We start from the raw sequence: 21255 nt of genomic DNA, 5'->3' as shown, positions 1-21255 counted from the left end.
ACGAAAAATGGCCAGAAGCCTGCCTCATTTAAAGGAGGTCTTCTCTCTCCTGCCGCCTCACGCGGCACCAGCAGTGAGTCGCCTGGGACAGAAGGCAGTGTGTGCTGCTGAGGCTCAGCCTGTCATCCTTGAGGCCTCCTTACAGGAAGCGATGCTGGTGGCTATCCAGAGCTTCCCTGGCCTCCCTAACCGACTGATGGAGCCAGATCTCTGTTGGCTGACACCTGCTTTTAGACGTTATTTGTAGAGAAAAGATCACTAATGGAGGCAGCCGAGAGGTTGTCAGAGGTCAGACGTGCTGCTCCCAGGCTCATCGAGGGCGAGGGGCTCGATGGACCCGCTGCCTCTCTGAAGCCGGGTCTGCTGAGAGTGGTTTTCCTGTGAGTAAATAGTACGTTCAAATAACAGGTCATAAGCGACACACTGGAAACACACATAGATTCCTGAAGGTTTGAACACTGTAAACAAGACTATAAAACCACCGAACAACACAGTCGTGGTGGTGTCGTGTCGTGAAGCCGCTCAGTCGTGTCCGAATCTCCGCGGCCCCGGGGACTGTAGCCTCCCAGGCTCCTCCCTCCATGGGCTTCTCCACATGGGCTTCTCCAGTGGGATTCACCCACTGGAGTGGGTGCCATTGCCTTCTCCTGGGGACAACGCGGTAACAGGCCAAAAAGATGGACAGGCGACACGTGGAGAGCTCGGGTGGCCAGTCCTGTCCTCCCAGTAAGAAACCAAGCTCGCCAGGCTGATGGCCGGCACCTTTGCTGTTTTTCTCCTCCTCTACTATTATTTTTTTCTTATTCTTCTAAAATTTTTTTCTTCATTCTTTTACTTTTAACTGAGGAGTCCACAGAGCTTCTCTAGCCTCCAGGGCCTGAGGCCTTGAATCACCCCAGTATCCTGAAGCTGTTTGACGTGGCTGGCACCCGGGAGGCACTCCTCCTGGTCATGGGGCGATGCTCGTCCCCCTGCTGGACCACGGCCACTGAAGAGGAGGCCCGGGCAGATCCCGCCAGGTGGTGTCTCCCGGGCAGGCCTGGTGTGCAGCCATCAGGGGGTGGCGTCCTTGGGGCCTGGAGCCGGGCCTCCTGCTTTCAGACCTCGACCTCAGCAGCGTGCTCCCTCAGCAGCGTGCTCCCTCAGCAGCGTGCTCCCTCAGCAGCGTGCTCCCTCAGCAGCCGGCCGGGCGCCTCTTTCCTCTTTCCTTCCAGCTGTGTTCTCTGTTTCGTCACACAGACAAAACCGCGTGGTCAGTTTTCCTCTTGATGCTCTGTTAATTTTATAGTATTTCTAATTGCTGTTGACAATGACTGTTTTCCTAATCGGATCAGAGTCCCAAGACTTACATTATGGGAAAGGATCTTAGTGACTCTCCTTGTTTACATACTCAGAGAGGTTATGTTACTTGCCCAAGGCCACAGCTAGTTGGTCAGAGGACTGGGTTTCAAAGGACTGCATAAGCAGATATTGAGCGGAAGTATCCGACTTTTTTTCCTTTGTGTTCATAGTGGAAACCTGCCTGATCACTTCCTGACCCCGAACCCAGGTGAGAGGCATGTTAGAAGAAATCATGAGGAACCCCGAGGAGGGACTGGAACCTTACGTGGAGACACCCCCCTCCCCAACCACAAGGACCGGCAGACTGGGTCAGTGCTGTGCATGGGATCTCTTCAACTTAGAATCCAGTGAAATTATCCTTCAAAAGTGAAGGGACATGCACTTTCTCAGACCAACAAAAGCCACAGGAGACACCCCCTCCCCCCAGCCACAGTGGCCGGCAGGCTGGGTCAGTGCTGAGCATGGGCGGCGTGTGGGGACGGCCCAGGACTCACTGATGGCCTGAGCCTGACCGAGTGATGACCACCTGGGCTCCTGGGCCACAGGACAACCCTGCTGGAGGGCTGCATCGTCCACGGGAAGCCCCCGCCCTCAGCCCACCCACCCGCGGCTGCATCCTTCCCCGGCCCATGAGCTTGTGCCCTAAACCTCGGGCTCTGCAGCCTCCCAGGCTCAGGTTGGGGCCTCTGGTTGGAGACCCTGTGTCTCTTGACAGTTCAGGCATGGGAGACATGAGACCACCAGCCACAGTGGGCAGCGCTCTTCAAAGATCCTTGTGAGTCAGCTTGTCTGCAGGCCCCCGAGTCCTCTGCACACTCGGGACAGGGTCCTGATCCCAAACTCCACCCCGACACCTGGAGGGAAATGGAGCTGTCCAGAGTGCTGGAATCGCTGAGCCTGGACGGAGCCCTGTTCAGCCTGAGGGGCTGTGCCCTACAGGCCTGGAGCACACGAAGGCTAGAGCCCCAGTTTCAGGAGGAGCCTGATCCAGACCTAACAGGAGGGTGGTGGCTCCTCTGCCCTCCTCATGAGCTGGAGAGCAGACGGGGAGCGAGGCCTTTGGGCTGACCACCTGCTGTCTGCTGCAAACCCACCTTAAACTGGACCAGCCCCTCCCCCGGGCCAGTCCTCTGTTCACGTGCAAGTTCATTTATCCAAGTTGTTAATATTTTGACTCCTGATGGAATGTTAGGATCTGGGTATGGAAATATGGGTAAGAAGTATTTGTTAAACAAACATATTTATGGGGCAGCTACCGTGTGCTTGAATGGTGCGAGAGCTGGAAAGGTGAATAGAGTATGCCTGTTGTCCTCCAGGGGCAGTAACTGGTTGGAGAGTCATTCACACGTATTTATTATGTGCCCAGAACCCAGCATTCATAAATAAGTGTCTCTTGACTGTTAATCGGTGTATGGTGCAGACAGGTGTAGAGGCTGAGCCCCGAACCCAGCCTGGGGAGGGGGGAGGTTGAGGGGCGGAGAAGGGTGAGGGTTGAGTGGGCCAGGGCGGGGAGGGGAAGACAGGGAAGGGGGGGAGCAGAGACCCTCGGTGCCCCCTGCCCTGACGGAGCAGAGGGTACCCGGCAGGGGGGCTTAGAGCCCAGAGCCTGGAGCTCTGTGCACGGTGGAAGCAGCCCCATGTCCACTGGAAGGGCAGAGTGGCCGGGGGAAGCTCCAGGGCAACGGAGGCTGATGGCTCACTCCGCCTGCCTCCCTGGGCCGCCCAGAAGGTAGACTTGAGCTGGGAAAGTTTCAGATGCACCAACTCCGTGCTTTCCAGACATTCTGTAGGACTCAGGGCGCTTGGATGTTAGTAGATAGGTCCCAGGGTCCAGCTGGTGCAGAAAATGCCCGAGATTAGAGTCCACTCTGTCCCTTGGTGTGTGTCAGGCCCAGCAAATGGCTGATTCATCAGACGCTTGCTTTTCTAGCTCCTTGCCCATTGCCGTTCTCCCCTTTGGCATCCCAAACACTGGCCCTAACATCCTCCTCGTCTTGAGCTCAAAGTGGGATTTCAGAGGAGGGCTTTAGCCATTTCGTTCAGTTACTTAGTTTTCCTGGGTCTCTCACGTGTTCCATGCTGTCAGACTTTTATTGTCTCCCCCCCCCCCCATTAATCTGTTTCATGTCAATTTAATTCCTAGACCAGCCAGAAGAATCTAGAAGAGTAGATGAAATTCACATCATAAGATGTGAAAATTCTGGAACTTTTCCCTCCAATCTGTAATATTATCTCTCTGAAGAAAGTTTTTTTTGTGTGTTTTCCCTTTTAACTTGTATTATTTTAAAGCCCCACTGGGTCCCTGAAGTGGATATATTTCTGGTGGACAGGACGGTGTTGCACTCAGCCTGTCTTTCATACCATCTTGGAATTGTCCTGCTCTGCCCAAGAAGGATACCAAGGTTTAGTGCTACAAAGATGGGGCTGCTTTTCCGTTTTGATTTCAGAGATGCTCAAAAGACTTCCTCCTGATTCCCTTATGCTCCAGATTATCCAGGTAGCAAGTTATACTTACAAGTTATATACTTTTTACTGTGAGTTTCTGTTTTGAATATTTAGGGTGGAAAGCTGCTCTCATCTGGATTCCTTCCAGGATTTTCTGCTGGCTCCCTGGGAGGATCGTGCGGAGTGGCCAGTTTGGTGATGGGCTCGTTACTGCTGAGCCTCAGGGAGGAGCTGGCGGGAAGCTGGCCTCACCAAGGACTTTCCCCACCTGCCCCCAGTCCTGCAGTGACAGCAGCTCCTGCTCTTCCAGGCTGAGAATCTATTCAGAAAAGAGTGAGGATGATGCATCTACACTTCGCCTGCTTGAAACTGATAGGCCATTTACCTCTGGGATTTAGTTTCTCTACCAATTAATTTATAATCTATTCCACCCTTCTCTCCCCTTACCCGTCAGTCACCACTTTTCAGGGATAATTGCAAGGAAGAAGAGACTCTGGCTTTCCATCAAAGCGTGTGTCACGCTTCCACTCTGCTGTTGCGTGCAAAGGTGGACCACCCACCTCTCCACCACCTTTGCTTCCCTTTCTCAGTCCTTGTTCTGTTTCTTGTTTTTTGAACGTGTTAGTGAGAGGACATTTGTATAGTTTTGGTGAAATGAATTTCCATTTGCCAACGTATGAAGAGCACACATTCTGGGAGCCGGATCATAGGCGCCTGATTGACTGTGTACAGAGTTTTGGAGGAAACGTGGCTGTTGGCCCTAACACTTGGATGAAGTGAAGGCTGGAATGCAGCCTTCCCCTGCCTTTCCGGGCTTGGCTGGCGGCCCTGGAGTGCTGGGAAGATGTGTGCTGAGGCTACGGGCTCAGTGGAAGGAGCATCAAGAGGCCCTTCACCTGGAACACATCAGGAGTCCCCTTGTTCCTTCCCTGCCTCCTTAGACTGCCCTGCTGAGAGACAAGCATCCTGTCGCAGGAAGGCATGTCAGCAGCGCTGCAAACACCTGGGTCCTCGTCTAAGCTGCAGCTCACGGGCACAGAGCTGAGAAACTGGAGCATTTATCAAAAACGGCTTCCACCTCTCATGATATTCATTTTTAATTTTGTTAATAAAGAATGTTTCTATGTGGCTTGGCTGCTTCATAGATTCGTAACATATCAAGTCCTTTGGGACATCTCATCCCCCCAAAAGCTGGGAGCTCTGGGGGTGTTTTATATTTTCCTCTCTGTCACAGGGGAGAGGAATTGCTGACATACTGTGGGCCAGAGCCCCTAAAACAAATCTATTTCCACCTTTTATACCAAAGCGAGGGGAATTGCTGGATTGACGCTGCTAATTTTGTTTCCTGATGCTGAGTGCACCTGAAAGGCTGCCGTCCGGCCACGGGCGGGGACTCGCGGGGGCTGGTGGGAGCCCAGCTGCTCTTCCTGCCCCTGGGGCAGGAGCCAAGTTGAGCAGTGTCCACCCTGCAAACACGAGGATCGCTTTGTTGCTAGAGATCGGGGGCCACAAGCATTTCTGGTGGTCTGTCGTGGGACACGTTACCTTCCTACAGCTCAGGCAACAGATTCTAAAAGAGCCGTGTCAGAACTATTTTGCACACATTTTCAGGTTAGAAGTAAAAAAAAAAAAAGTCCAGTTATTTATGAAGGTGCCTATCACGACTTATGCTTTTTGATAAAATATTCCAAATAATCCACAATATTTTTCTTACTAAACAGTATGAGAAAGATGAAAGGCAGATGACCAGATATCTTTAATATATGCAGTATACATATTGGATGAATTCCTTGTAACACAGTCGTCACTGTGGTAGTAAAATGTCAAGAATTGCAAGTTCAAGGGAAGAAGTCTGAAGTTTAATAAGAAAATGTGAAGACATAAACATCACTAGTAATCAGTGAAACGAATATAAAAAGCATGCATTTCTAAGCATCAGATTGGCAGAGGTGAGAAAACAGCACTCAGTGTCAGGGAGGGGCTGGAAATGTGACTTCTCAGGTGCACTTGGTGAGTATCGGCTGCTTGCCTGTGTATTATGACGACTCAGAAGATGCGCGTGCTTTTCCGCTGTGACAGGTACCTTCATCCACGGCTGCTCAGTACGGCTCCATTGATTTCATGTGACGCTCAGTGGGGCGCTTTGCAGGCTCTGTGCCCCTGAGATGTGACTCACTGCACGGAGGGCTTGCACTTGCCCCAAGGGAAGCCTGAGCTGCTGCGCTGGTGACTGAAAGGATGTTTATCCTGGACAGAACGAACACAGGCTCTAGAGCAGGGGTCTCGACGTGTTGTCAAAAGGAACACTTTCTTTTCCTTCCGGAGGTCATGAACACCTGCATGGGGCCATCCTAGCCAGCCAACTCACAAACAGGCTGGTAGAAGTTGACGTTCATAATCTGAGGTCGGCCAGCTAGCGCAGTGTGTCCAAGTGTCTGTAGGATACTGGTTTCTGAAATCAGTCACGTTCTCCACCTCGTTCAGTTTCTCCCAGTGTTGATGCTTCAAAATTGTGTCCACCTGGAAGAGCCTGCCTGTGCCTCTTAATTGGCTGCAATTGCTGTCCTGCCATCACCGATGTGCCTGTGAGCTGGTTTTGGTCATAACATTTTTGATACCAAATGCATTTTTTTTTTCTTTCAAATTTTCCAGACACCAACTTGTTGTCCTCCAGTTAAATTCTGTACTGAGTACCCAGCGTTAGCTCAAACCCTGTAGGTAGAGGGCTCAGTCCAAAGGACTCCCTGCTCCTTCAGATGCTAGTCACGCACCGTCCGGGTCTCCGTCTATACCTCTCACCACCCAGGTGGAGATCTTTGGTTTCCACAATGCCCTCCTCAGCTTCAACAATGTGCTAGATTGGCTCACAGAATGCAGAAAGTGCTTTACTTAGGGGTTTACGGGTTTATGATGAAAGATATAATTCAGGAGGAGCCACCTAGGAGGGTGCGTGGGTCGGGGGCTGGGTGGGAGCGCGGGGCCCCTCCACCCTCCCAGCACCTCAGTGTGCTTGCCACCTGAACACTCTCCGAACCCCATCGCTTAGGGATTTTTATGGAGGTTTTATCATATGTAGGTCTGATTACAACAAGTACAAGGATATTGTGGATTAAAAGAAAATCAGAAACATGTGGCATCAAAGAAATTTCATGTTCGTTAACAGACCTCTTTGGACTATGCCTCCAGGCTTCCCCAGAGATATCTTCATTCATTAACTCCGACGGGATCGTTAGATTTGAGTAGTTAGAACATGTGAGCATGTGAACACATGTACTTTGTAACTTCTAAAAGACTGTACAAATGTGAGTATTACTAGGTCAGTACTGTTCGTTGATCGTCTTATTAAAGATTGCCAAATATTTTGGGGTCCATCATTTATTAGGAACTCAGGTTTTCAGGTAGCCTTTGGATAAAAGATTTAATTTTTTCTCTCGTATTGTTTGGTTGCATTAATCACGGCAGTCTGCATTTTAATGTCTCCTTTTTCAAAGTGTGTCTCTTAGACCGCTGAGTTGTCATTTTAAAGTGCTTTGTACGTAGATACTCGGAGTGAGACGTTAACCAGAGCCATGTTCCCTGTCCCCTGGGAGCATTTAAATGTCTCTGCTTTCCCCACGTCCAGCCCACCATGCACCCGCTCTGCCCCTTAGGATCTGCCAGTCACAGGTGCTCAGTCGTGTCTGACTCTGTGACCCCATGGACGGTAGCCCACCAGGCTCCTCTGTCCATGGGATCTGCCAGGCGAGAATACTGCAGTGGGTTGCCATTTCCTCCTTCAGGGACTCTTCCCGGTCCAGGGATCAAACCCGCGTCCCTTGCGTCTCCCCGCATTGGCAGGCGAATTCTTTACCACTAGCACCACCTGGAAAGCCCATATGCCATAGGGGTCCAGGCAAATTTCAGAGGAGACTGGCTGCTTCTCAGGGCCTGGTACTACCCCACTATATATTGTGTTGGCCAAAAAGTTTGTTCAAGTTTTTCTGTAAGATGTTGTGGGTTTCACATCTTAAGGAAAAACCGGGCTGAACTTTTGGGCAAACCAGTAGTTCCCGGTCTTAAAGGAGACGTTGCTCTGAGCCCGTTGTCCCCTGTTCCTGTGTAACACGTGTCGGGATGTCTGGGTGTTTCAGTGAAAATCAGGTGCCGTTTCAGCAGACTTTATGTGCCAGCTCTTCCGCAGTGACCTTACGTTATTTCTAGTTTTCACAGAAACTGTGAAATGGGTATTCCTCACCCCCATTTTTCAGAGAAGAAATCAAAGTCCTGAGAGGTAGCGTGACTTGCCAGCCTCCAGGTTAGGTTTGGGAAGTCTGGGAGCTGGAAATCAAGCCCAGGGCTGCTTTGCTCCGGTGACCGAGGAACAGTGGGCACTCATGGTGCGGTGAGCTCTGGGCGGGGACCAGGAACGCACGGAAAACTCCGCACACCCCCACCCCCGAGGAGGGTGCTGCCTGTTCCTCATCAGGATGCCGAGGAGGTTCCAGAAGGACTTAATTGAAAGCTCTGCATAAATGCATGACTTTATATTAGGTTGGCAGAGGTTTCCTGCCGATATATGAAGTGCTGAGAATCGATAGGAAAAAGTTTACGGTTATAAAGTAGAAACGAGCAGAGCATGAAAGGCTAATGGGGACTTGTGGAATGGTAGGAAACCTGCAGATTAATGTATGTGACGTTTGGAAGATGCTTCCCTAGCAGCTTCTGGCAGGTTTTGATAATTGATGACGGACCGAAAATAGCTGAGCTCCTCAGATGAGCCCAACAGGGCGTGCTCTCCCAGAGTACCCTCCTTCCTCTCCTTGCACCTGAAGGACACGCACCTGTGTTCCACTGGGTGTAAGATGGTTTAGGGTCAGGGAGGGAGTGAAGAAAACGAGGGCACTATTACGTGATTTCAACACTGTTTATCTGCCTCCTGCCCCTGAGATGGTGCCTGAGCCCCTAGCGTGAATGGCGGGGGGTCAGTGCCCCCGGGGAAAGGTGCTCCCAGTTGTTACAAGGGAGTAAGACCACAGTGGTTCAGCAAAGACAGCTGATCTAGGCTCGCTTTCATTCAGCAAAGCGACTAATTGGGAGTTGAGTCGGCTCTCACGATTATAAGCCAGATAAAGAATGCTGTACTAACACTGAGTTTCTGATACGATTTTAAAACTTTAATCCAAAACACCTTTTTTTTTTTTTGGTATCAGTAACTTCTAAAATGTACCATTCTACTTTTTTAATTGTCTAGGCATTTTCTTCCACCAAGTCCTTTTTTTTGTACTGTTTCGATGGAATTCTGCCAGTGAGATGAAAGAAAACTAAGCCACGTGCCTGTGAAGAGCCAACATTTAAGTGATGCTATGTATTCTTTTTCTTTTAGGCTACACCGCACTGCACGTGGGATCTTAGTTCCTCGACCAGGGATCAAACCCGCACGCTCTGTAGTGGAAACTAAGAATCTGAACCACTGGACCCACCAGGAAGTCCCAGTGCTCTATACTTTGATTTTACTTAAGTAGGCGGGAAAGGAGAAGAAAGCACTTAGTGTGTAGAGCTCACGCATTGTGTGCCAGGCACCCTCCTAGATTCCATGTGTTTACATGTATATATATATATTTGTATGTCAATATACTGTTATATCACTTTGCATAGTCTTTATAACCATTTTGCAGATGACAAAACTGTGGTTTAAAGAGAGCAAATGAAAAAAAAGAAAAAGAGATCAAACGACTTGCTAGTTAACATGGGTTTAGAATTTGAACCTAGGACTTTTTCTTTCAAAGCTCTTGTTTTTGTTGGTATCTCTCTTGCAAAGACTAAAGTGCAGTCATCAGAGGGTTACAGAACATGACGTGGTGAAGCTGTAGTGTTGCTTTCAATCTAGTTACTTTGAGCAGCACGATCTTGTTAAGTGAGTGTTTCGTGAGGGTCCTAGGGTGAGTCTGGAGAATGCGTGAGGGGAGTTGGGCCTCCCTAGGCGTTGAGCCTTTTTCCAAGGACCTCATTGTCTAGAGCAGAGGAGGGTGCCTTTCTGAATTGCTGGTCTCTGCTTATAATTGATTTTTAGAAATTCTTATTGGCAGCTGTCACTTCTGAAGCTGTGCTATTTGGCCACTGTTTTTCTTCACATGGAGGCTTTCCTGGTGGCTCAGATGGTAAAAAAAAAAATACTCCTGCAATGTGGGAGACCTGAGTTTGATCCCTGGGTGGGAAGATCCCCTGGAGAAGGGAATGGCAACCCACTCCAGTGTCCTTGCCTGGAGAATCCTACGGACAGAGGAGCCTGGTGGGCTGCAGCCCGTGGGGTCACTGGTCTGATTTGGCCACTTAATATTTTGAGCCATGCCCAGCGAGCTGTCAGACCAGCAGCACAGCTGCACATCTCGTGTGACTTTGAGCTTGGCCCGCCCTCATCTGGTCTGTGCGCCCTCTGCTGTGCCTTCCCTGGTCCTTTCTGGCTCTCCAGACTTAAGGCGCCCACCACTGACCGTCCCCTCGGGGTCTCTCCTCTTCCGTGGACGCACGCCCCTCGTTCTCTGTGTCGGCCCCTCCTCCTGCCCCTCTGCGGGACTCTGGCCGTCCTCTCGTCAACGATGCACTCCCTTGTCAGTGTGTTTCTCTGTGTAACTCAGTACCGAGGTGCTCCAGCTTCATATATTTTAAGGTCTTTGATGTTGGGGACGACTATTTGAATAACAGTATTTTACACAAAGTGGGAGTTAAAAACCCCTTTACGAATGATTCAGTGTGACTTCATTTCAGTAAACTCGCTGGCAGCATAGGCTTTGGTCAGGGACCGTATCACAAGGGGCACAAGGGGCCTGGCACCTGTGCACTGTTTGTGGGGCTGCCATCCAGGGCACTCCCGCTGGGCGAGCTGGTCGGCCCTCTGTTTAAGGCGCGTAAACCGTTTGGTCTTGCTGTCCAGCTTTTAGGAGTTTGTCCTAAAAATGCTGTTATGTATATGCAATCATATGTGTACAAGGGCATTCTTTATAGATTTATTCATTTTAGCAAAATATTGGAAAAAGTTCAGTGCTCGATAGAGAAATTGCTAAATGCATTGTGGGACACTCGTATGATGAAAGACTGCACCAGGCGAAAGAATGAACTAGATCCATGTGGACCTTCCCTGTAAATTCTTCCCTGACAAGAATAAGGTGCAGCACAGATGCTAACATTTGCGTAAAGTTAGGTCTGCAGCGGGGCGTGTGTGTGTGTGTGGATGCGTGCAGCTCTACGGCGTGGAAACTTGCTGATAGGGAGGTCGAGGAGGCAGTGGAATTTACTCTTCACTGCTTACCTTTTCATAACATTTCGATGTTATTATAATTTTTCTATGAAAAATATCAGATTAATTTTTTAAAAGTCTGAAGTCTGATAGTACAGACTTATTCCCAAGTCTGTTGACTTAACAACAGTAGGTGAGATAATGTGTGTCAAGAGCTTAGCATAGTTCCAGATCTCACAGCGCGTCTTCAGTAAATGAAGCTGAGTGGGGGCCGTGGCGGAGATGGTGGAGCTGGGTGAGGACGCCAGGACTTTACACTAGGAAGTCCTGGTCGCGAAGAACAGCGGATGCCCCGTCCGCCAGCTCAGCCTCACCTGGGGATCCGGGTCCTCATAAAGAGATGGTCGGAAGTGTGAAATAGTGTGTAGTTCTGGTGCGTTGGTTTAGAAGATAAAGTTAAGAGGTAATGTTTTTCTTTGTTCTTGCCTGCATTTTCACGTTTATTTTTTTTAACATAAAGTGATCGTGAATCACTTAATAGCAGAGAAAAAAATTAAAAGCTGTATGTGTCTCCCCAGGGCAAAGCCATTATTGAGTCAAACTTCGCAGCTTTGACAGATGAGCTGTGCTCTCTTGTGGTGTGGAAGCTTGGCCACCACCATCGAGCTCCTGGTATGTCTAAGCCCGGTTTTGAGGAGCAGGCTTTCTGACTCTAAGGTTAGGATCTGATACTGCCACCTGAGGATGTCCATCACGGGTTCATGCTTTCCGTGAAGCTGCGGGGGTGGGATCTGGCTTCGCAGGCGCGTGGCCATCTGCTGGGGCCTCTGGCCTGTGAGAGCCCCAGTCTCCGGCGCGAGTAACCGCCGGGTGAGGAATTCCTGTGTCCAGTCCTGCGTCCGCCCCACGGGTGACGGTCAGCGACTCGCACACTTGCGGCTTCCTTGTCCATTTCGGTTCTGTTCCACCCAACCCTCTGTGACGACCAAGGCCGGAGAGGGACAGGTGTTCTGGAAACCCTGCCGAGGGGAGGTGGGGATGACACGGAGACGAGACCCCGGTGACCCGCGGGTGACCGTGGGTGGCGCGCGGCCCACGTTTCTTCTGAGTGTTGCAGCTTCCTGGTTTGGCGGGCTGTGCTTAGAAGACCGTTAATAGATGTGTTTTTAATCTTTGTGTCCTGCAGTCAGGTAATGATGTTATTTTTTGTTTTTACCAATATTTAAAAAATCCATAAGTGATTTAATTAAATGCACAGATGTCGTTCAGATAGAAACGATTTCAAACCTTTTTTCTTCTGAAGAGATATTCTTAGCTGAAAGTTAACATGTTTCTGATCAATTAGAAATTACGAATAAATAATTTTTCTGTAATATTTCAGCAGTGCTGTTGGGCGACACAGTTACATTAGGTGATTCAGTGTGTAGAGGTGTCATGAATTAGTTTTTCACTATTGCCATCAGCGATTTAAGTTTATGGAGAAATTGTGTGGTCAGTCATCAAAGAAAACGTATATAACAAGTAGAATGTTAAAAAAACAAACTTAACATTTGGTATATAAACACAAGGGCTTCCCAAATGGCTCAGTGGTAAAGAACCAGCCTGCCAGCGGAGGAGACGAAAGAGATGCGGGTTCTATCCCTGGGCGGGGGGAAGCTCCCCTGGAGGAGGAAAAGGCAACTCCTCCAGTATTCTTGCCTGGAGAATCCCACGGCCTGGGAGCGTGGTGGGCTACAGTCCAAAAGAGTGTGACTTGGCAGAGCTCCTGAGCGCCCATGGGTATAAACAAACACAGACTCTTATTTAGTGCCATCGCCAAGTAGTCAGTGGTAGCAATTTTACCTACAATGAGTGTAGTCGGCAGAGGGCGCCTGTGCATTTAACTCCGTTCTCATACTTTGGGGCAAGTGTTTTGCCTTTTGCAGAGAAGAGAGAGGCAGGAGAGGCGGTTTTTTGGAAGGTGCTCAACTCAGCGTTGCTGCTCCCGCTGGCCGAGTGTCTTTCTAGCACAGATGTCAGGAAGCAGTGGGCCTACCGCTTCAGTACAAAGCTCCTGCGAGACTTCATAGGAAAAATTACAGAGGCATAGATGTAATTGAACCATTCATTTTCACCCTTTCCCCCTATATCATTCTGTTTTCACTGCTGACTAAAAATTGTCACTCACCGTCCAGTTCTGTAAGAATGTAGTCACTGGCCTCGGTAGCCGCTGACCTTCAACACCCCCTGAAAGAAGTGCAGGGTGGCGATCAGGAACCAGGCACTCTGCTCCAGGAAAAACTGGAAGAAGAGGCCTTCAGATAGTTAGATGTTTTCAGGAGAAGATTGTATGAGCCCAGTTCTTGCAACTCTGTATCTAGAAAAGCACTACAATCGTGACTGCAGACCCCTGATCCTCATGACTAGCAGTGTGTGCGTGCATGCTAAGTCACTTCAGTCGCGTCCGACTCTTTGCGATCCAGTGGACTGTGGCCCGCCAGGCTCCTCTGTCCGTAGAATTTCCCAGGCAAGAGTACTGGAGTGGATTGCTATGTGCCCTCTTCAGGGGAGCTTCCAACCCAGGGACTGAACCTTCATTCCTTACATCTACTGCTTTGGCAGGCAGGTTCTCCACCGCTAGCACCACCTGGGAAGCCCCGCGACTAGCAGTCATGTTCTGCAAAAATAAGTGTCTCATTGCATGCACCCCCCACCAGAATTACATGTACACTGGCTGCCCTCCCCCCACCTCTTTGGAGCAGCTTCTCAGATGAGAGGCTGTCTCCTGGGCTCATTTTGCTCCAGATGAAAACTCATAACTCCCAGGTTGTACATTTTTTCAATTGACATTATTTATCAGATACCATTTCCTTTAAGATTAAAACAACCCCCCAAATAAGGTAGTTCTTAGTAAGAAAGCTCATAGTGGAGGAAAACATATCTTAGTTCTAAATATCATATATCATTCTAGAGTTATAAAATAAGACGGGCTTTTTCTCTGAAAGAACAAAGATCTGGCCGTTGATGGTTTTTAAAAGTCAGAGAGACTTTATTTCATTCCCGTGTAACTGGAAGCTGGGAGTCTTCAAAGTGTTTCTAAAACCAAAGATATTTCTTCACATGTATGGCAACTCATAAATCTGTGGGCAAATAAACTGTTTTCAAAAGCCCAGATTTGTTTTTGAAATAAAATATATGCTCGTGTTTCCCAGATCTGTATTTAAAATGATGCACAGAGCTATTTATGTGGTGTCAGACTCGAAAAGACCGCCAGCATTTCAAAGAGCTCAAGTAAACAGTGGCTGACTCTGTCACTTCGTGCAGAATCTTTCCCAACTGTTTTTTAACCTTGCAGATTTTTTGATACTTGTAAATATCCAAAGATGGCTCCGTGGGTAAAGAATCCACCTACAATGCAGGAGACGCAGGACATTTCGGGTTTGATTCCGGATCAGGAAGTTCCCCTGGAGAACTTGGCAACCTGGCAACCCGCTCTGTATTCTTGCCTGAAAAATCCCATGGACAGGGGAGGCTGGTGGGCTAGAGTCCCTGGGGTCACAAAGAGGTGGACCCTGGTGAATAAACACACACACGGTCTTACATGTTCATTGGTCAAATATACGTATCATTTGTTTCTCTTATTTCCTTGTTGAACAGTCATTCCTAACCCCAGATCAGTTGAAGAATTGCTCGTATTTCTTCTGTTTTCTTAAAAAAATACTTTTAAAACATTACAGAACTTTCTCTCGTCTTATTTTGGCATGTCAGATGAAGATCAGATCAGATCATTTTTCTCCCAAATATTTAGTTTAACACTGTTTCTTATATGAGCCATTTCTATCTTGATTAATGAAAATATATATTAAGTTTTTAGATATCTCTGAATGTATTTGCTCTTTCAGTTCTTGCACCAGTTTTTATTATTATTATTTTCCTATTAATTTTTCAAAGAATTCCTAGCTTCTGTCACTTGTTTAATTTTTCAAATGAACGTGGGGATTATTTTTATTTACTTCTTTTCTTTTTAATTTTTATTTTTACTTTATTTTACTTTACAATACTGTATTTGTTTTGCCATACATTGACCTGAATCCACCCTGGGTGTACATGCGTTCCCAAACATGAACCCCCCTTCCACCTCCCTCCCCATAACATCTCTCTGGGTCATCACCGTGCACCAGCCCCAAGCATGCTGTATCCTGCGTCGGACATAGACTGGCGATTTGATTCTTACATGATAGTATACATGTTTCAATGCCATTCTCCCAAATCATCCCACCCTCTCCCTCTCCCTCTGAGTCCAAAAGTCTGTTATATACATCTGTGTCTTTTTTGCTGTCTTGCATACAAGGTCATCATTGCCATCTTTCTAAATTCCATATATATGTGTTAGTATACTGTATTGGTGTTTTTCTTTCTGGCTTATCACTCTGTATAATCGGCTCCAGTTTCATCCATCTCTTCAGAACTGATTCAAATGTATTCTTTTTAACGGCTGAGTAATACTCCATTGTGTATATGTACCACAGCTTTCTTATCCATTCATCTGCTGATGGACATCTAGGTTGTTTCCATGTCCTGGCTATTATAAACAGTGCTGCGATGAACATTGGGGTACATGTGTCTCTTTCAATTCTGGTTTCCTTGATGTGTATGCCCAGCGGTGGGATTGCTGGGTCATAAGGCAGTTCTATTTGCAATTTTTTAAGGAATCTCCACACTGTTCTCCAAAGTGGCTGTACTAGTTTGCATTCCCACCAACAGTGTAGGAGGGTTCCCTTTTCTCCCCACCCTCTCCAGCATTTATTGCTTGCAGATTTTTGGATCGCAGCCATTCTGACTGGTGTGAAGTGGTACCTCATTGTGGTTTTGATTTGCATTTCTCTGATAATGAGTGATGTTGAGCATCTTTTCATGTGTTTGTTAGCCATCTGTATGTCTTCTTTGGAGAAATGTCTGTTTAGTTCTTTGGCCCATTTTTTGATTGTGTCATTTATTTTTCTGGAATTGAGCTTCATAAGTTGCTTGTATATTTTTGAGATTATTGTTTGTCAGTTGCTTCATTTGCTATTATTTTCTCCCATTCAGAAGGCTGTCTTTTCACCTTGCTTATATTTTCCTTTGTTGTGCAGAAGATTTTAATTTTAATTAGATCCCATTTGTTTATTTTTGCTTTTATTTCCAGAATTCTGGGAGGTGGATCATAGAGGATCCTGCTGTGATTTATGTTGGAGAGTGTTTTGCCTATGTTCTCCTCTAGGAGTTTTATAGTTTCTGGTCTTACATTTAGGTCTTTAATCCATTGTGAGTTTATTTTTGTGTGCGGTGTTAGACAGTGATCTAGTTTCATTCTTTTACAAGTGGTTGACCAGTTTTCCCAGCGCCACTTGTTAAAGAGATTGTCTTTACTCCATTGTATATTCTTGCCTCCTTTGTCAAAGATAAGGTGTCCATATGTGTGTGGATTTATCTCTGGGCTTTCTATTTTGTTCCATTGATCTATATTTCTGTCTTTGTGGCAGTACCATACTGTCTTGATGACTGTGGCTTTGTAGTAGAGCCTGAAGTCAGGCAAGTTGATTCCTCCAGTTCCATTCTTCTTTCTCAAGATTGCTTTGGCTATTTGAGGTTTTTTGTATTTCCATACAAATCTTGAAATTATTTGTTCTAGTTCTGTGAAAAATATCACTGGTAGCTTGATAGGGATTGCATTGAATTTGTAAATTGCTTTGGGTAGTATACTCATTTTCACTATATTGATTCTTCTGATCCATGAACATGGTATATTTCTCCATCTGTTATATTTTTATTTACTTCTTTATGTACTTTATTTTATTTTTACATTTTCTTGGTCATGCTGTGTGGCATGTGGAGTCTTAGTTACCCGACCAAGGATCAAACTCGCACCCCTTGAATCAGAAGGTTGGAGTCTCAACCACTGGACCAGGGAAGTCCTGGGGATCATTTTTAAAGTTGGAGAGTTGAACCATAAAGAAAGCTGAGTGCCGAAGAACTGATGCTCTCGAACTGTGGTGTTAGACAAGATGCTTGAGAGTCCCCTGGACAGCAAGGAGATCAAACCAGTCGATCCTAAAGGAAATCAACCCTGAATATTCACTGGAAGGACTGATGCTGAAGCTCCAATACTGTGGCCACCTGATGTGAGCAACAGTGGGCTCTGGGTGCGACCTGGGCTCTGGCTCTCACCAGGACCCCTGTTTTCCTTGTGTTTGTACAGCCTCATTTTTCTTTTCTACAAAATACCAATCTCAAATTGTGCTGATGACTAGATGAGGGGATATCTGTGAAGTGCTCAGTGACTCAAGAAATACTCGTTGTAATAATGCCATGATTGTTCTATTATTCATCTGTTCTTCCACCAGACCTTTTGCAAGAGGTGGGAGTAAACCAATGAACAACTTTTAGACATTTTTCTCTTTGATCTGTTGTAAAGGTGGAAAATCTGTAAGGCAAATTGCTATTTTGATATTTTAAAGATAGCAGAAAAGCTGTGGTTTTTCCACTAGTCACGTATGGATGTGAGAGTTGGACCATAAAGAAGGCTGAGTGCTGAAGAATTGATACTTTAGAATTGTGCTGGAGAAGACCCTTGAGAGTCCCTTGGACTTCAAGGAGATCAAACCAATCAATCCTAAAGGAGATCAACTCTGAATACTCATTGGAAGGATTGATGCTAAAGCTGAAGCTCCAATACTTTGGCCACCTGATGTGAAGAGCTGACTCATTGGAAAAGACCCTGATGCTGGGATAGATGGAGGGCAAGAAGAGAAGGGAGCGACAGAGGATGAGATGGCTGGATGACGGCACTGACTTGATACACGTGAGTTTGAGTAAGCTCTGGGAGTTGCTGATGGACAGGGAGGCCTGGTGTGCTGCAGTCCATGGGGTCGCAAAGATCGGACATGACTTAGCACCTGAACAATAGCAAAGAAAGACCCAGGACTTCCGAGGTTGCAAAACTGCTAATTTACATGAGTATGTTCATCAGGGGCAGCGTAAATTAAATAAATGTAATTTGTTAAGTAAGGGGGCACCTTGACCTCTCCACTGCAAGGTCAGTGTGGGGTTCCTTTCTGTTGCAGCGTGCCCATAGCGCCTCAGACACACTGGCGCAGACCAGCCCACGTGTTCTGTGTTCCGAACAGGTGATCGGGAAGCGGAAAGGAGAGGAATTCAGCTTTGTGCTTGAATTTTGTGTTTGAGACAGGCAGACAGTTAAATGCCTATAGCAGCAAAGGAAAGCGGCTTGAACTTTAAGAATGTTCCTTCTCCTCCCTTCTCCTGCTTCGCCCTGGGATTTTCACATTTATATTAATTATCTTCACAGCTCGTATTAGGTTATACGATAGAATCTGAATTTCAAATAAATGTCAAAATCAGAAAATAGGCCTATTACCCTTCACAGGCAGCCAGGGAAGAAAACGCGCTTCTGTTCCTGAAGCGTGTTGTCCTTTGAAGCACAGACCTTAATTTTCAAATACCTTGTCACCAAAACAACCAGGAGACCTCATTAAAGAGTCTCCAGGGTGCTGGGGCTGTGGCGGGACGTGGCCACGTAGAAGAGTGAGCCGCGGCCCGGAGGCCGGGCCTGCCCCCTGCTGGCCTGGGATGACCTGGGAGCCTCTCCCCCCTGGACCCAGGCCTCTCGTCCAGGGAGGGAGCAGGTCCAGCGGCGCTTTTCCGCGCGCGCGCGTGCGCGCGCGCGCGTGTGTGTTTCTCTGCATCATTGTGAAACAGAGCAGGACCCTACGGTCCTTTTCCCCCAGGTCCTCAGCCTGCTTTTTGTCTCTGGACAAGCTTTAGCCAAAGAATAAATTCCATCAGAGACGTGAGACAGTGCAGAAGCAAAGGATAACAGTCAAAGGGGCCAAATCGTAATAGTTTAGTCACTGAGCAGTGTCAAGGGGCTTGCGTTCCTCCTCCGGGCTGTAGATAACATTCTGAGCCACATCCGGGGATCTGTCCTACGGATACTGAAACCCCCACCAGCTGGAAGAAGTCAGCTGCGTGACGACCAGCCTGTGGCTAAGACTTAAGCTGCCACAATCCTGAAAACCGGCCTCAGGGACACAAACTGGCTGTGTATTTTCCCGAGGAGCAGGGGTCCAGAATCCACTGATTCCGTGCACTCAGAGATGTTCTAGATCAGAACTGCTGTGAATAACGGGAATTGACTGTGTATTATTTTCATCGTTTTCAAGATTCAGGTATCTTGCAATTTGAATTAAATGCTTTCATGTACTAGCTAATCCTTAAAACTTACAAAACTTACAGAAAAATGCAGAACTATGTTCCAGGGGGTTCAGCAGAGAGCTCAGGATGATCAAGACTGGTTGGGGCTGCTCAGGGCTGACGGAAGCTGGCATGTGGACTTCAGTCTCACTGTCCATCTTGATGCGGTATTTGGGCATGGTCTAGCAGGTGTGTGGATTAAGGAGTGCCGCTTGACTTCCGTCCTTGTGAATGACTTGCTGAGACACCTCAGTGCTGTGCTTTGGTTATTTTCACTAGGTCTTCTGTAGGGAGAGGACAGAGCAGTTGCGGTATCACTGTGAGTTAATGGATGGTGTCTCCTCTCAGTGAAACAGCAATTCGGAAATGCCTAACATGGGTATTCTTAGTGGGGGTTACGCCTTTGACCTGGGAAGAGGTTCTTTTTAAAGGACAGAAACATCATCCTGTTCCTCCAGGAGCTTAAAATCCAAGAGAGGGGCCAGCGTCCTGATGGGTGGGCTCAGTGAGGGTTTCGTGGGCTTCTCAGGAAGAAAGAAGGGATGGCTCCGTTCAGTGTGGGCAGAGTGTGAAGGATAAGACCTGGTGTCACCGAGGTGGAGCACCTCTGGGGTTACGGACCATGTCAACGGGAAGCTGTGTTTCAGTCTGAAAAGAAAACTCAAAAGGAACTTACCAGGACGGTGTCTGTTGCAAAAAGTGAGGTTGGCTGGCATTTATCCGGAGAGGACGAGCAATGGGACCGTCAGGGGCAGCCTGGGACCAGGCGAGTGTGGTCAGCCTGGCCCTGACCTGGTGCTCCTTTCGGTCAGGAGGCTGGCGCGGGCCGGCCCAGCGGCGTCTGTCTGTCCCAGTGCGGCCAGGAGGAGCCAAAGAAAGAGAGGCTGCAGAGACGGGTGACGCTGAGCCACCGTCTGTAGGTCGACAAGTGTTTCAGGCTGTTAGTGTCTGCGTGATAACTGCGGAGCTATCGACTGTACTTCAGGAAAATATAAAAAAGGAGATACAGCCGGGGGAGAGGGAAGGTGGGATGATTTGAGAGGGTAGCAGCATTGAAACAGAACCGTTACCATGTGTAAAGTAGACAGCAGTGGGAATTTGCTGTGTGACCCAGGGAACCCTAGGTTGGTGCTCTGTGACAACCTAGACGGGTAGGTTGGGGAGGGAGGTTCAGGAGGGAGGGGACATGTGTATGCCTGTGGCTGGTTCATGCTGATGTATGGCAGAAACCAACACAAGATTGTAACATAATTATCCTCCAATTAAAAATAAAATTAAAAAAAGAAGCAGACAAAAAAAAAGTAATTACGGAGCTAAGAACTGGCAAAGACTCTTTCCTCCACTCTAGCCAAGACTCCAGGATTTTGTATGCAGCGACTTTATTTGGAGGATCTTAGATGGAATCAGTTTATTTAGAATATTTAGGAGAGAAGGATTTTTAACCTGGAGGCCATGTCTTCTGTGTAACAGTATTATTTCTAATTACCTAAAATAGTTTTTAATATGCAGTTCAGTGAGTTGATTTAAAACAAGTTTTAATTTTACTTGCCATAGCCGTTCGGCTTGCTAATTACTTCTGGGTGAGCACGTTAGTCTTTTTCATTAGCTAAGCATTTTTTTATTTTGAGACTGTTCCGTACTTGTAGGGTTATTACATTCTATTTGAACGCTGAATTTAGTGGATAATGAATTATGCTGTCATTCTCCAAATGGGTACCATGTGGAACTAGTGTAAATACCTTTCGTTCAAGACAAAAATAAATGATGACTAGCTGATTGACCCAAGTTGAGATTAACTAGCAGTTTTGATGTTTCATTTGACTTTGATAAGACGGTGAAGAGCATTAAGGGTGAATGTGGTATATTTGTTTTACAGTGTGTTATTTTTTATATGCATTGAGAAGAATTTTTTTCCCCTGGCATACTTAAGCAAGTATTCATACTGATGGGGACTAGTAACATGAACTTAATTTTAACTGATATTTTTCTGAAGTGAAAATTTGTGAAAGAGTGGTTGGGGGTTC

At 47.3% G+C, this 21255-nt stretch overlaps 1 protein-coding gene across 11 annotated transcripts in view; it reads left to right on the top strand.

Annotated features, from left to right (window-relative positions):
* FARS2 (phenylalanyl-tRNA synthetase 2, mitochondrial) overlaps nt 1-21255 on the top strand; it is a 302144-nt gene that overhangs the window by 22132 nt on the left and 258757 nt on the right. For 4 of the 11 annotated variants that reach the window (XM_069562902.1, XM_069562900.1, XM_069562910.1 and 1 more), the window contains one exon: nt 1512-1649. The exons of 6 other annotated variants lie outside the window; for them this stretch is intronic. In XM_069562902.1, the coding sequence (XP_069419003.1) occupies nt 1559-1649 (91 nt within the window). In that variant the 5' untranslated portion in view covers nt 1512-1558. Of the gene's footprint in view, nt 1-1511; nt 1650-11583; nt 11672-21255 lie in introns of those variants that run through there. One more of the 11 variants, XM_069562909.1, reaches the window with a different exon arrangement.

Source organism: Ovis canadensis, chromosome 20 (genome assembly GCF_042477335.2).
Source record: "Ovis canadensis isolate MfBH-ARS-UI-01 breed Bighorn chromosome 20, ARS-UI_OviCan_v2, whole genome shotgun sequence".
NCBI lineage: Eukaryota > Metazoa > Chordata > Mammalia > Artiodactyla > Bovidae > Ovis > Ovis canadensis.
The sequence above is the reverse complement of the archived record's forward strand: the minus strand, read 5'-3'. Positions and strand labels throughout refer to the sequence as shown.